Source organism: Cyprinus carpio, chromosome B20 (assembly GCF_018340385.1).
Source record: "Cyprinus carpio isolate SPL01 chromosome B20, ASM1834038v1, whole genome shotgun sequence".
NCBI lineage: Eukaryota > Metazoa > Chordata > Actinopteri > Cypriniformes > Cyprinidae > Cyprinus > Cyprinus carpio.
In genome coordinates, this window is record NC_056616.1 from 16,704,859 (window position 1) to 16,720,773 (window position 15,915).

The 15,915-nt window shown below is 38.5% G+C and overlaps 1 protein-coding gene across 7 annotated transcripts in view; it reads right to left on the reverse strand.

Moving 5' to 3' along the window:
- The window catches only part of LOC109082278 (signal-induced proliferation-associated 1 like 1), an 80,150-nt gene that overhangs the window by 14,018 nt on the left and 50,217 nt on the right, over nt 1-15,915 (reverse strand). For 6 of the 7 annotated variants that reach the window (XM_042746218.1, XM_042746216.1, XM_042746212.1 and 3 more), the window contains 8 exons: nt 14,595-14,769; nt 12,304-12,407; nt 11,572-11,729; nt 5,566-6,145; nt 2,732-3,006; nt 724-1,014; nt 436-588; nt 93-217 (listed from right to left, as the gene is read on the reverse strand). In XM_042746218.1, coding sequence (XP_042602152.1) covers nt 93-217; nt 436-588; nt 724-1,014; nt 2,732-3,006; nt 5,566-6,145; nt 11,572-11,729; nt 12,304-12,407; nt 14,595-14,769 — 1,861 coding nt within the window. The remainder of the gene's footprint in view (nt 1-92; nt 218-435; nt 589-723; nt 1,015-2,731; nt 3,007-5,565; nt 6,146-11,571; nt 11,730-12,303; nt 12,408-14,594; nt 14,770-15,915) is intronic. The other variant, XM_042746217.1, reaches the window with a different exon arrangement.

A 15,915-nucleotide genomic window follows, 5' to 3' on the forward strand; every position in this document is an offset into this window, starting at 1 on the left:
TCTTCATTGATCTTTTCCCCTCTCACTTCCAGACACCTTACATTTATCCCCCTCCCCTTTAATAATTCATCACTGATAGAGTGTGGTCTGACCTGATGGTGGTCTGTCAGAGCTGTCCTCCACTCTGGGCCAGCTGGGTGTCGACTTGCTGCTGCTTCCATCCTCTGCCCCCATTTGCCGCTCCGCTGGGAGAGGAGAGTGCCTGTTGTGCGCAAATCTATAACGGAAACATAAACAAGCATATGCTGTCAATCGCTTGCATCATTTTGCGGTCGATGCCACAGCCATTTTGTCATAAATAACGCTGTGTGAAAGCTTGAACAGATAAAGCGGTGAGATGACTGGGTGATTAAGGGATGGACGGTTAAGAGCTTAAAAGAAACCAAAGACAAAGAGGAGGTAGACAGTAAGAGGAGGTGTTTTGTAGAGCCTCACCCCTCCGGCATGGACTTCTGCCTCCAGTGAGCGGTGCTGCCTGAGCCCGTGTCACTGGAGCAGGAGAGGTTACTGGGGGAACTGCGGTTGTGCGGCGAGCGGCCCAACATGAGAGAGGAGGTCAGGGCATAGTTCTCAGAACCTGGAGACATCCTGAGAGAGGTAGAGAAAGAGCGATACACACAAATAGAGATAAACACGAGAGACAGGAAGAACAAGCAAAAAAAAATGAAGGGGAAGTGCAACTTAATGAAAGCTCCACTACATACAGCCAACCATCGAACGCACCTTTTAGAGTCCAGAGGTCGGCCGTCACTGGACACGCTGCGGGGGATGGCGGCAGCTCTTTCGGGCCGCTCGGCAGAGAGGGTCTTGCCCATGCTGGCCCCCAGGCTGACAGCACGGTTCGGGGTTCCACTATGACTCTGAGGTGAAGCGGTGAGGGACTGCTGTGGGCTGGACGAGGTGCGCTGCCATTTGTTGTTATTGCTCCGGAAAGGAAACTTGTACTCAAATGAGCCACTCTCATTGCTGCCCTTGTATTCAACGACTGGCATGCGGTGCATTTCTGAACAGCCCCTGCAAGATGAATTAGGCAGTTAGTGGCAATGAAAAGCATTTGACATACTCTTAAAGGTGAAATCAGCTATTTACACTTGTGTTCAAAAGTTAAGGGTCGATAATTTTTCTTTTTTTTTTTTTGGTTGCACTTTATTTAACAGTATGTGTACTTACAATGTACTTACCAAAGAAAGAAATGGGTAGAGTATGGTACCTACTGTACATGGGTTAAGGTTAGGTTCAGGGGTAGGTCCAGAGTTAGTGCTTAGTTGTTTTTAATAAGTACATAATATGTACATGTGGAACAGGACTGTAAAATAAAGCTACTTTTTTTAAAAAGAAGTCTGTCATACTCAAGGTTGTGTGTATTTGGTCAAAAATACAGTCAAAACAATAATATTGCAATATATCAGCACAATATTTAAATAATTGCTTTAAATTTTACTATATTTCAAAATGTTTCAAAAATTTATTCCTGTGATGGAAAAGCTGAATTTTCACATGCCACATGATCCTTCAGGAATCATTCTAATATGCTGGCTTGGTGCTAAATAAAAAAAAAAAATGCTGAAAACAGCTGCTTGATATAATTTGTGCAGAATGGATGAAAAAGTTCACAAGAACAGTATTTATTTAAAAATTATTTATTATTGCCATCTCCTCCAACTAACCGTCAATGGGTTTTTGAAACTTGGAAAAGATTAAATTTGGAATTCTTTTTATTAAATCTTGGAGCCCATCTCTGGAATACTTTGAAAAAGCAGATTCTGGATGAAATGTGTTTTGTGTTTTTTATTTTTTCCTCCTTTTTCTTCTTGCTTGTTTAGATCTTTATTTGTATGCTTATATTATTTGTGACTATGTTTATAGGTAGATGGGCATTTATCATGCATGCGTATTTATGTTTCCCACTTTCTTAATTCTATAACAGATTGTTACTTGTATTGTGCCTTGAGATGCTTATGTGCTTTTCTTTAATAAAAAAAAGCCAAAAAAAAAAAAATTCCTTTACTGAACTAACTTAACCAACCAACTATTCTAGCTAACTAAAATAAACAACATTTTCTCTGTAAGGCTTACAAACCTCTAGGCTCTTTTAACATTTCTAAAAACTTAAATGACAAATAAAACTGTAATTTTAGAACGCATTCTAAATTTAATTCTCAATGGCACATAACAACCAAGTACTAAATCCTGGACACATAATAAACACAGGACACAAATATGTGCCTGTACATGGAGCTTTTATGTCAACAAACAATAAATCGGGTGTCAAACATCACCTATGCAGGCTCATACTGTACCCTTTTTGTGGCTCAATACAGTTTTAAACCCAGAGGACATATAGAGGAGTGTCAGTTTTTAGTTTAGGAAAAAAAAACGGAAAGGGGAGGTTTTCGAAAGATAATAATGCACCACCAAACTATAAAAAAGAACACAGTGAATGCAAATAAAAATCTGGTGGGTCTAATGATTTGTAGTTTAGACCCTGATCATTATAACCTTCAAGTTATCACGGTCCCTGCAGGCAAGCCTAGACTGGGAAGGCGGACCTCGTCTATTTTGGTTTGCATGTGTGGGCACAAAGGTGCAATGTTTTGTATTGTTGACATATTACAAAACTTGGAACGAGTGGTTTACTTATCTACCTGACAAAAATAATTACCGCCTACTTATTTACCTGGATTCACTCAAGAAATAACTAAATCAAAACATAACTGATACTTAGACCTACCTGCGAGGTGTGGCATCCTCGTGGGGCGGTATGATGACAACTTTCACAGTTACAGAGGTGCGGAGCAGGTCTATCATTTGCTCGTGTGAAAGTGTTGCCACAGCCACCTTGCAAATTTCAACCAATCGGCTGCCTTGTCTCAGCCCTGCTTGCCAAGCATAGCCATACGGCTCCACCTCTGCCACGATGCCTTCATAGTTAACGTGAAAACCAAGTTGGCCCAGACCGTTCCTCCGCAAGGTCATCTCAGAGGTCTCACAGCCTTTAGTGAGGTGCTGAGAGAAACAGATATTTTATGCAATTTAGAAACAGATTTACTTCATTAGGGATAGAAGAGCTTGTCAAAAATGGGCAAAATGGATTGGAAATGTCTATCACAAGTTATTATATCTTACTGCAAATTAGGATCAAGGCTTTTCGTCCCTCAGAATGTATAAAGAATGCTCTGCTAACATGTTTCATGACTGTGATGGAGATTATGAGCATTCAATTCGTGAGTACTAGTTACCATGGCAACAGCTCCTGCACTTGAAGAGTGACACAATTGGCAGGGGGCCAAATCAGGAGTACATTCAAGCCACTGCACAGTTACGCAAAGGCTCTCATATTCACCATTAATTCACACAATGAATCATAAACAACCCAGCCATAAAAAAACTACTTTGAGCTTGTGCGAAAGCTTGATTGTTATAATCCCACTTGGGTATAAACCGAAAATAATTAAGAACCAATAAACAAGATCTCAGGTCTGAGTGCTGTGTATGTGACAATGAAATCTTTCAGGGGAAAAAATCCTTAATTTTAAAAATAAAATAATCGGTCATGATCAGGGGTAGGTGATGTAGCGAGACAAGATTAACCAGTGGAAATTTGTCAACCAGTAGAGATTATCGACTATCGTCTGCATTGCGGTTACATGTTCACTTGGCGTTGCTGTGTTACGTGATCACAAAAAGTGAGGTGGTATTGAACTTACTTTTGCCACTTTATAGGCCTTGAACTGTTAAACAAACACATTTTTATGTGTCAAAATGTATCCTTGTAAACACAGTAATTTAGGTTTAGTAATTTCACTAATTTAGTGAAAGCAAACAGCTGAGAAAGAAAACACGTGTAACAGTATATTGGATCCGGGCAGCTCTTAAAGTGACAGCAGTCTAATATTCCTGTTGTCTGTCATTCACGTTAATCAAACAACAAAAGAGAGAAAATCTCTCACTGCTCTTGACTAAATCAATTTTGTAACTTTAATAAGAAGAAATATATATTTACACAGTGAAGAATATGTGTAATTGTATACATTTGATTACTTTATACAATGTATGTATGGAAGCAGATTAGTCTCAAATATAATTCACGCAAAAAACACGATTCACACATGCGTAGACAATTTCACATGCATGAAACCTAATTCACGTACACACACAAAAAAAATTCACGTGCGTGAAAAAAAAAATATATTCACAAAAAGCAATTCACATGCGCAAAATAAAATTATATATTCATAAAATACATTTCACAAATGCAAAACAAAATTCGTAGATATACAACTGTGCACAAAAACCTTTGAATGTTTAAAATGTACGAGTGTCTGAATGTACAAATCGTCATTTACTACGAATACACTCGGATTTGTGTGTGTGTGTTTTTGAGACTTTCCTGGCAGAGCTCTCTTCTCACGTGGGTCTGTCGTACTCTTTAGCCAATCAGATGTGAGCTTACCATTCAACCAATCATATCATAAGCCACTGAGAGTGCATTCAAGGAGCATGATTCTGCGCACCTTTTGCGCAATATGGATTAATTAGAACGGAAATTAAGCCTTTTTACATCAGTAATCCCATAGACAGTAAAAGAAATTGACACAGCGATCCCATTGGAACTCAATTGAGACAAGTGAAGCCCATTTTCAGACACTTCCGTTTCTGACGCGCAGACTCAAACTAAGCTTGATGACGTCAGCAAGCTGCCTGACAGATGTAAATCTTCTAGTAGCTGCGCGTGCAAACTGCCATCGTTAATCTTGCAGAGACGGCGAGCTTGAGCGGGGGGTTCTTTGGCATGAGTGAGCAGGAGTAAGTATTCTGATTAATTATTTTGTATAGTATTTTAAAATGTAACGCCAGGGCTTCTATGGGCTTCTGTCTTGACGTCTCCCCGATTGCCTGCGAGCTTCTGAATGCACTCTCAGTGGCTTATGATATGATTGGTTGAATGGTAAGCTCACATCTGATTGGCTAAAGAGTACGACAGACCCACGTGGGAAGAGAGCTCTGCCAGGAAAGTCTCAAAAACACACACACACAAATCCGAGTGGATTCGTAGTAAATGACGATTTGTACATTCAGACACTCGTACATTTTAAACATTCAAAGGTTTTTGTGCACAGTTGTATATCTACGAATTGTGTTTTGCATTTGTGAAATGTATTTTATGAATATATAATTTTATTTTGCGCATGTGAATTGCTTTTTGTGAATATATTTTTTTTTTCACGCACGTGAATTTTTTTTGTGTGTACGTGAATTAGGTTTCATGCATGTGAAATAGTCTATGCATGTGTGAATCGTGTTTTTTGCGTGAATTATATTTGAGACTAATCTGCTTCCATATGTATGTAGCATTTTATTTATTTATTTACTTATTTATTTACTTATACATTTCTATGGTATCGGAATTTTTTATATCATAAAGTCCTTATTTAAAGCAATATCTTTATTGTGATTTATATCATTACTGCTAAATAAAATTACTCGTATCATGACTCATATCGCAAAATTTTGGTCATATCGCCCACCCCTAGTCATGATACTGTCATGCAACTTCAAACTTACCTCTAAACGTTTGATAACCTCACGGAAGTCTTCTGTGTTGTTATTAATGGAGCGCAGAGAGACGTTTTCTCCACGTTCATAGTAGATCTTCATGGAAGCAGGGCTCCCCAGTGTCCAACCAATGACATCTCGGACCGCGCAGTTGAAGACAACAGCCTTGGCTTCTGGGTCCACCAGCACTAGAAAGTCATTTGAAATGGCCAGCAGGGCCTCCAGTTCTCCTCCGGCTCCATGGTCCTCGGCGTAAACATGCCAGGTGATGGACCCAGGGCTACGCAGCTCTGCGCCAGAATATGGCCGGGTCTTCTCTTTACGCTTGTGGGCCAAAGAAATAAAAGGAAATTTGCCCGAAGGATCGATAGGTGTGCTTGTTACATGCCGTTCAGCCAGGTCCCTCAAGTACTCCTGTCGCGTCCGAGTGGCCATGGCACGGAACTTGTCTGACTTGTGGGCTGCATTTTCAGCGTTGATGACCTTGGCTAGCAGGAAATCTCGAAAGACAGTGGATTTCGGGAACGTTGCATCCTCGGGAATAGGCGGTCCAAAGGCAGGTACATCTCGTGAGCGAGCCACTGCCACGCTGTGAATGAGGGGGTGGAGATAATGGAGGGGAAACAAGAGAGAAGATTTCAAACAATGAGACAAATTGCTCATCACATGCTCAAGATAATTGCTAAACCATCCTCACACTTCCCTAAAGGCCCTCATGTTTATGCATGAACGAAAGACAATGTGGCTGCTATGAAAATGATGAAACCAAAAGTCAAAATGTGAAGTGGGGACATCAAATACTTTGCCAAATGGGAATAGGAGGAAATTATGAAAACAACATGGATGGCTATTATACTGTTGACTACCTCACACAGTGCTAGGAAACTCAGACAGACCCCTCATATTCTACAGAAGAACCTTTTGAATTCAATTCCAGCTCTGAAAACCTTCAAATTTTTCTTTTCTACCTCACTTGCTTCATCTCTCCCCTGCTTTTTCCTTTCATTAAGCCTCTGGAATGGATATCTAAAGCTTCCTGCTCTGTCTGGTATGCCTGGAACTCATACGCAACTAGCCAGGCAGAGCAGTAATGAGGCTGGACTGAAGAGAGCCACTACCTCTATCTTACAGTGATACTGAAGGAGGAAGACAAAGAACAGTGAGGCCCAGAAGTTGGTGGTAGAGAGAGGGGGGCCAAAGAAAGTACTGCTGTCTGTGCATGGGTTTCATCTGTAAAAACAACGAAGGGAAACATGTACATGTGTGTTTGAAAAATGAGCTTGCAAATTCATCATAACACACTTCTCTCCCACAGTCCCAGCAGCTTGCTGAGGTATGGACTGAGATGAATAACTTGTTGATATCTAATTTAGTAATATTGTTTCTCTTTCTTTGCCTGCAGGGATAAATAACACAGCCATGGTGAAGACTGAGGCTGGTAACCAGAAGGTTGCTGGCATGATTCCCACAAGAAGTGAGCCATAAAATAATGTACACCATGGTAATTAATGATTATATATATGATTATGATCATGGTATTTTCCTTCATAATATCTGGTACTTTGAAACAATATAATGGTATTACCATGAAACACACAATACGAAAACTTCATAATACTTTTTTTGTAGCTGCTTATTTTAAATCTCTCCCATCTAACAAACACTGAAATAACTTTTATTAAATGCATGTAATTGCCAAGCGGTGAGTAAAGAGTTGTTAGTATGTGTTAATGGGATACGTGTTTCCCATAACTAACAGAGTCCTCTGTCACACTTGGTATCATTTGAAACACATTTTCACATCTCATCTGTTTTTGAGCATGGTACCTTAATGTACTTCAAAGAGCAGGATGGCTTTACCATGGTTCGGTTAAAAAAAAACAAGGTATGACCACAACTTACCATTGTAGTAAAACCTACAAAACTTTCTTTTTTGCAATTACTCTATTATTTTAAATCTCTGCATTATATTGTTTTCTGTTTTAGCATAAAGCAGTCCAAACTCCCACAATTGTGCTTCACCAATGGCATACAAAAACCAAACTCTGTATGAGAGTGTGGACAATAACAGTCATCAACATTTTTCAAAAGCAATAGAGCCGTGAACATTCCATCCAAACATAATCCACTTCTAGGCACTGAGCGGTTATTCAGTGACGAACAGCAAGAGGGCTGACTTTATTGTTGCAGCCGACCCCCTTGGCTTAGGTGGAAAGGCAAACTGGATTACATATCTGAAGTATAAATACACAGAGTGTGGGTTGGTGGAGCATCCACTGCCCACAGCAAGGAACCAAAAAACCTCCACAAAAGCAAATAACACCCTGACCCACTCAGAAAAAAACAGGTGTACAAGTATTGCATACACAGAGCAGACTTCTCACAAACTGTCAACCAGTTCAAAGGACAAAGCCAATCTGATACACTAATTTCCGGTATAATGTTCAAGGTTTCTGCTTGTTAAGTCTGACATCATGCGTCAACGCTTCCGGGTCCAAACGCTCTCAGACGCCACAACAAAACAACAAATGGTACTTATATACACTCAGAATTAGGGGTTGAACGGTTCGCAGAAAAAAAATCTAACCGTACAGTTCTCCACACACGGATCGGCACATGCTAGGACCACGGTTCAACTTAAATCTGACAACGGATCTGTAATATGGTTTGCTTTAAATAACACGTAAAACAAACAGGGTTTCTGTTGATGGATGCGCATTCTTGCTTCCCTATACATTACAACAACAGCGATGAAAAATGGTGTACAAACCATTCACTCTTGTTAAATGCGAATGCCGTATGCTGGAATATGAGCAGTCATTTATTCCATCATCACCCGGCTGCTGATAGCACGCGAGCACAGGTGAGACCTGAACAGCACATGTTGATATCTGTGTTTAAACTAAACTCATGTAAGCTTTGCCAGTTTAAACATTTAAGAGCCAGAGGATGTGAGCTCGCATGTGCAGTGAGAAGATTTGTGTGTGCGCTCATCCGAAGCGCGCAAACCCACGCCTCAGAACACCCGCAAATATTAAACTCTCTCTGAAATAATTATGTTTAAATGGACAAATTCACACAAAAATTATGTCAAAATATCCGTCTTGATAAGTATCCTACAGCAGGCATAGCCGGCTGAACGTAATTACAGTGTCTTAAAGTGACAACACTTTCTTAATATTAATCAAACAGCAACAACAAATAAATCACTCACTGCTCTTGATTGAATAGCTTTTGTAACTTTAATAAAGATTCTTCTTTAATTTATATAGTCAAATATGCAATGCTGTTTTACATTTCATTACTTTATTCAATTTCTGTAAAAACTAATGTTAGACCTACCTAAAAAAATGTGAAAATCACTGTTTATTTTATTTGTATCTTTACTCTTTTGTACTTATTTGTGCTGTTATTTTCTTTAGTTTTATTTGACAGTATAGTTTTTCACTAAACACAGCACATACCGAACCGTACTGAAACTGTGACTCTAAAACCGTGATACAAACCGAACCACGAGTAAGCTGAAGCGTTCCACCCCTACTCCAAAAATTATAACCCTAACTTTATCTCCATACCAAAATCCCAGATGGCCAGACAGTGATTTAATTATTTTTTATCAATCATTTATATATTTGTGTCTGGGACGCCATACGAACGGAGACGGTAGAGTACACTGTAAATTTTAAAAAGTTTAGCTCAGTGTGTAATGGCTGTTGAGATGGTATTCTCAAGAGAAACAAGTAGATGCTTGGACCCGGAAACAGCAAAAAAAAAAAAAAAAAAACAACAATTTATTGTAACAAAATCATTCTTTAATTAAAATACCGTCTGTCGTCACACTACTATTCAAAGGTCTAGGATCATAATCTTTTAAAAAAAAAAGTTTTTAAAGAAGTCTCTTACACTCAACAAGGCTGCATTTATTTGAAAATACACCAAAATCAGTAATATTGTTAAATATTACTAAAATATGAACTGTCTGCTATTTAATATATTTACTATGGAACACCACATGACATGCACAATTTACTAATTCATTCCCTCATTTTAAGTGAATTGTGTGCACAAAATATTAATTTTTCCTTCATTTTAAGTAAATCGTTCTGACTAAATAATAATTTGTTCAACTTCCTGTCCGCATTCTCATAAACTTGTTAGTGCTGTTATGTTGGACAGAGACACTTTATTTATGGGGTTTTTCTGAGCTCAGAACTAGTTATACAGACATTCTAAAAAAGCTTTGCAGCATTGCATGGAATCATTTTAAGTGAACAGCATTTACATCAGTTTACCAAAAAGAGCTTTAACACATTTCACCATGTTTAAATCTATTTTCTGTGCTTATCTTAGGGGTAAAATTGCAGATTCAATCATATTTAATTCAGACTGCAACCTCACAGCAACATAATTGTGTTTGCTTGACACTGTAGACTCAGCGGCGTCACAATAGCAATGCAGAAAAACACTGTATGGACTGTTTGCAAAAAAAGAATTAACAGCTTCCACTTTCCACATTACCATTTACCTTGCTACTTCACTGGTGGCTGAGAGGTTGTCTGCCAAAATTATAGGGTTCCAGTGAACAGTGTTAACCACTTCAGTACACCCAACAGCAGCCAATAAAACAACAGGAGGGCAGGGCATATAAATCATTAACTCTTTCCATAAACACCTTTAATCACTCTTCACACCCGTGTTTCACCTTTACACGAATAAACAGAAACGCAAAATGCTTACAAATGAAAAAACGGAAACCTGCTGAACCCACCTGATCCACTTCCTGACTTCCATCCCAATTCCTGTCTAAACAGTCCAAGCAGGTTAATACAGCAAGAGTGGCCACAGCTGAGGAAAATTCATGCTCACAAGAATAATTCGGTGTGCGATTGAAGGGGCTATGAGAGGGAGGGAGCCCATCAGGGAAGGAGGAGCAGGGTTGTCGGGTTTAAGCGGCAAGCCCCCAAAAAGGCCCTCTCGTGAGAGGACAGTTGGCAAGGGTCCGCATGCAGCCCTCTCGTTTGTTATGTGCTCCGTTTAGCTTATTGTTCCAGAGAGGTTCGGTCAGGACGGGCCTTTGTAACTTCTGTACTTTCAGAGCTGAACAGCAATGAGGCTCCCTACTGGGTATAATTAAAACGACACACAATGAGACCCATCAGCAATTAAAACCTCTATTAGTTTCATGAGGCAAAAACAGAAAGCAAGCGAGTATGTGAGCGAAAGATTAAGGGAGTAAGGCACAATGAAGATATCAATAATCAACATCATATTTGTTGCCCATTCGGTTCAGATAAGCACTCATTCTGTCTTTTGTTTGACTCATAGTAGCACTTTCAAGGTTGGACTGTAAGCAATGCAACGATCAACAAATCCTGCTGATAAACAGCCCCCAGTAGGCGTGAAGGAAATTAAGCGGGCCTAGCTCATTTGAAGTGGTTAAGAGCAGTGCTCTCCTGGGTAATGTGCTGTACGACAAGAATAATAAGCTGGCCAGAGGACATCAAGCGAGAACATAACCCACCATGGGCAGGAAGAAAATCCATTTCTCCAAAAATAAAACCAAAAACAACACCACTACATTCAGAGGCTGACTTATAATGGATTCTGGTGTTACAACAAGATCGAGAAAAGCTGATTTTGAATTAATAGGTCAATATTTTTAATTAAAAAATACTTTTTTTATATTTGAACAAAATATTAAAATATGAAAACATTGAAATTTATGTTTTATTTACACTACTGTATAAAAGTTTAAGGTCTGTAAGATGTAAGATTTTTTAATGTTTATGAAAGAAGTCTCTTATGCTCTCCAGGGCGTTTATTTGATCAAAAATACAGTAAAAGTCTAAATTTATAGAATATTATTACTGTTTAAAAATAACTGAATACGTCGGCGCCAATAGCCTCGTGGTTAGTGCATCGACATATATAAAAATGTACAAAAAATTTAAAAATCCACCTGGACTTTAATCAATGTGAATTTTTTGCAGCTAAATAAATGTCCAATCCACTCACCTGTAGCAGGTGTTGTCAGAGCACATGTTGTGCACTCGTACAACCACAAAGACATGCTGAAAGTGTGAGCGGATGTTCTTGGGGCTAAAGGGCTTTGCTCCAGGCTCTTGAAACACGATTGTGACAATGTCGTTTCCGATGTGTCTTTTCCTTAACAGCTGTGAAGCACAAACAGCATAGATCAGTATACACCATCATTCAAATGCACCGAAAACAGTAATGTACTGTAACGATTAAAAATAACTGATTTCTACTTTAATATTTAAAAATGCTATTTATTTCTGTGATGGCAAAACAATATCTTCTGCAGCCATTGCTCCATTCGTCAGTGTCACATGACCCTCTATAAATCATTTACATTAACATACTGATTTGGTGCTCAAGAAACATTTATTACCAATGTTGAAAACAGTTGTGCTGCTTAATATTTTTGTGGAAACCCTGATATTTTTGTTTTTCAAGAAAAGAACAGAAAGCCATGTTCTTTCACGAATGGAAAGTTAAAAAAAGTTACAAAAATACACTGTAAAATTATAAATGTCTTTGCTGTCACTTCAATTTAAACTGCATTTAAATTGGTCAATTTAATGTATCCTCACTGAATAAAATTATTAATTACTTCCAAAAAGCCCTTCTAAACCCCAAACATTTAAACAGTGGTGTATGCGATAGTTTAACAATGAAAATAACAAGATTGATTATTATAATGGTGTTTGTCGTTGGACAGCTTACCTGCTGTTTGTTATTGGGTGTGTAGGGCAGCATTGTAGACACATGGAACATGATCTCATAGTCTTTAAAAGTTGTGTACAAAGAATGTGTTCCGGTAGAGTCCGCTGCAAGAAAAAGCTCACGTTAACCTTTCAAGGCCTCGACATTAAACCTTGGCATGTGCTTGACCTTCGGACAAGTAAATCAGTCATTCACTGTCCAAGTAAAAAAGTTAATTGTCCGGGGTTCTATGAGGTCTTACTTTAATCAGGATATTTGTGATATTTGCCTTAAATTGATTTCTAGGACACTTTTTAACTTTATGAAGGGCATTATTGTCCTAACCTTACTAAATGTATGTCATCATTAACGTCAAATTCTTACATTTTATCAACACATTCAGTTTGAATAATTAGACTCTGTATGGTTGCTACCATTCAAATGAAATCAGTATCAACAAACTCCATTTTTCCACTGCAGAGGAAACATTGAAGCTGCATCAAAAGTGCCATTAAGATGTATTTACACCGACTGTTTAATGAAGATAAGAGGTTCCATAAATGCATTTGCAAATGTATAAATAATGTTATAAGATGTTTTACTTTTTTTATCATATACAGTAAATATGAAATGTTGGAAAAATGAAATTATACTTTTAAATATGAAACCAAACCACCAATAGGTGGTGGCAAGTCACTGTCTTAATGAGTGAGTCACTGATTCAACAAATTCATTCAAACGGCTAATTCATTCAATAAATAAAGCAAGTGACTGCCTGCTTCCCAATGTGCATACTATCCATCCTAAATTCGATGTGATATTAGTAATTTTCAATACTATTTAGGGCAGATAGGGTGAATAGTATGCACATTGGGATGCAGGGACTTTATGAATGGCTCACTGAATCATTGACTTACTCGATTTGTATAAAAATGCTGAATCATTCAGTAACGAAACACACCACTGTGTGCTGCTCGGAGATACGCGACTATTCTGCTGTGGCTTTGCTTAGAACTATTTTCATTCGCAAAAATGGTCAATAATGTGTCTAAAATGTAAGTCAGTTAATACTAACTACTTGTTTATTGAACTATTGCTGCATAAAATCAATGTCTCATTTGCAATCGTGCTGGTGCTTGGTCGTGTGATGTTGCTTAGCTGTATCATATGTTATATAGAATATTTATCTACCGCAGTATGTTTGTTCATGTTTGTTTCTTTGTGTGTGTTGTTGTGCCTATTAGTTTAGATTTTTCCGTAAGTCAGAAAGGCTGCACAAGCCTCAACTGTTGCGACCTTGATACTGTCAATACATTTTCCATTATCATTCACCGTTTACACTGGAAGTAATAAAATCAGAATCATTCTCACCAAAGTTTCGGTGCTGCCCTAGTTATTGTTTGTTACTGGTGTTTTAATCAGGTTACTTGTCCGGTCGGGACAAAATCCACTTGTCCCGGACAAGCGTTAATGTTGACCCCTGCTTTCATATACGGCTTTTATATGACCACCTGCTTTTCTATTGTTAAACAAAGAAGGACTTCTGTTTTGTCTGAAGGGAATATACTGTCTAAAGCCTTTGATCATACGGTCTCATTTATTTAACATTCCTTGACTTGTTAGGGCAACATATGGCTCCCGCTCTTTTAAAGGACCCCTTTTTTCTATTGTTTACAAACAGGATACTGTCGCTCTGGACCATGGCGGTACAAACTCATCTTCTCCTCAGTCCCTCCTTCCTGATCTCTATACTCCACCTGACTCCGAAACCACATCCTAATCCGTCAAGCCGAGATCAAAGCTTTCTGACAACTCTTCTCGGCCACGCTAGCAGCGGAGGGGGGAATGTAAGGGGTAAAATGTCAAGTCTGATAAGTGGAATTAAAAGCATGCTTGTGATCAGAGACAATATTTCTTATGGTCACAGGGGAGAGGTGGAGCACGGCTGCCAGGCACGGCATGCATGACTGGGTCTCAAATAAGGGCACTGAGTTCAAATTGAAACAAACCAGAGGATAGAACAGGAGATGACTGTTGGTGGTTAGAGCCATTCCCTTTTAATCACAACCTCCAATTGTCAATAAACCGCTGACACTGGAGGGACGTATTTAGAATGCGCTGCAGGCTCATTTGAGTGTGATCCTGTTAGAATTAATTAACTAGCCCTATAGACTACTAGACTGACATGACAGGAGGCCAGAGATTCAATAGCTGTTTTGCCCCTTTAGCTACATGCTGTTTTAAAATCACACAATAAGCCCCTCTCTGGCTTCAGTGGCAATTAAATAAACCTTCAAAATGATAAGACTCACTTTTAGTGTCCAGTTGGGCACGGTACTTGGAAAAACCCTTAAGGCGCACCCTTTCCCCCAGCAACTGCAGGAACTCTTCTAGGGCGGGACCTGCTGCCTCATTATTGTACATCTCCTCCTCACTGCTCTGGCCGGCCTGACAGTACATGATTCCCACCTTCAGCTGGAAACTGAGCTGCAGAACAGATCGTAAATAAAGACCATTAGCCCATGAAAAACAGGAACAATGTGAGTCAATATATATTCTATTATTTGGGCTGCCAATTTAATGTGCTAATTTAAGACACAAATAATTATTAAAAATAAAAATAGTGTGTTAAAAACATTTATAACAGAGCAATAAAGCATTAGCATATATGAAATACCACTTAGAACAAAGTCTTTTAAAAATGAAATAATCTCAGAGCTCTAAACTGCAAATAAAACGGTCGCAAAATATTAAATTGGGAGTGAAGTTTTTGCTGAGGTCACCACTGGTGACTAGGCCTATGTATTTACATGTTATAACTTAAAAAATTTAATGTAATGCCTTTTTTCCTGATTGTTTTGCGATCGCAATATTTACTATGTTCACATATTAAACTGAGACGAGGCGCATCAAAGTTTTAGTGGAAAAAAAAAAGAGTTTCAAACAGTCCTCATCTCTGCCGCACACACCTGATAAATGCAGCTCAGTTGTGCACCGCGAGAGAGATAGAAATGACGGAGACGTAAGAAGTGAACATGAGGAAAAGCAGCATCTATTTTGTGCAGCAAACTCCAACAGGTGAAGCTGTCAGCTGTGTGGATATTGGCAATATCGTAAGCAATTCTCGTTTATAATCATTAATAATATGGCTTCTACTTAACAAGATCTTAGGTCTATACTGTGTTCTTTTAATGCATAAACTAAAAAAAAAACTCCATTATTTGAAGCACAGTTGCCGACCAGTAATCGCAAAAATCTTTGTGCTTTGTTACTTTTTAATAAACAAAGTATCAGCTTTAAAATTATAAAAAATCATAACGAAATACAAACAATAAATATAGTTTTGGTGCTCTTTAATGTGGCAGGCGCGGTCGCTTTAGCGCCTCAGTTCAAGTGACAAGTAACCCCTTTAATCTTTCTCTTTACTAATATAGTACATAATGAACATGAATTAACATCAAACGGTAGGCTATTTTATAAGAGAGTTTACAGTACAACTTTCTGAAGTGTCTCATGTAAAAGTTCATTCAGTGTTTCAAACCGCGTAAAACGTGTAAAGCTTGTAAACATTGCAACGTATTATACATTGACCTCAGAATAACCATTCGGTTTCCATAAGCTCATCAGTCAGCT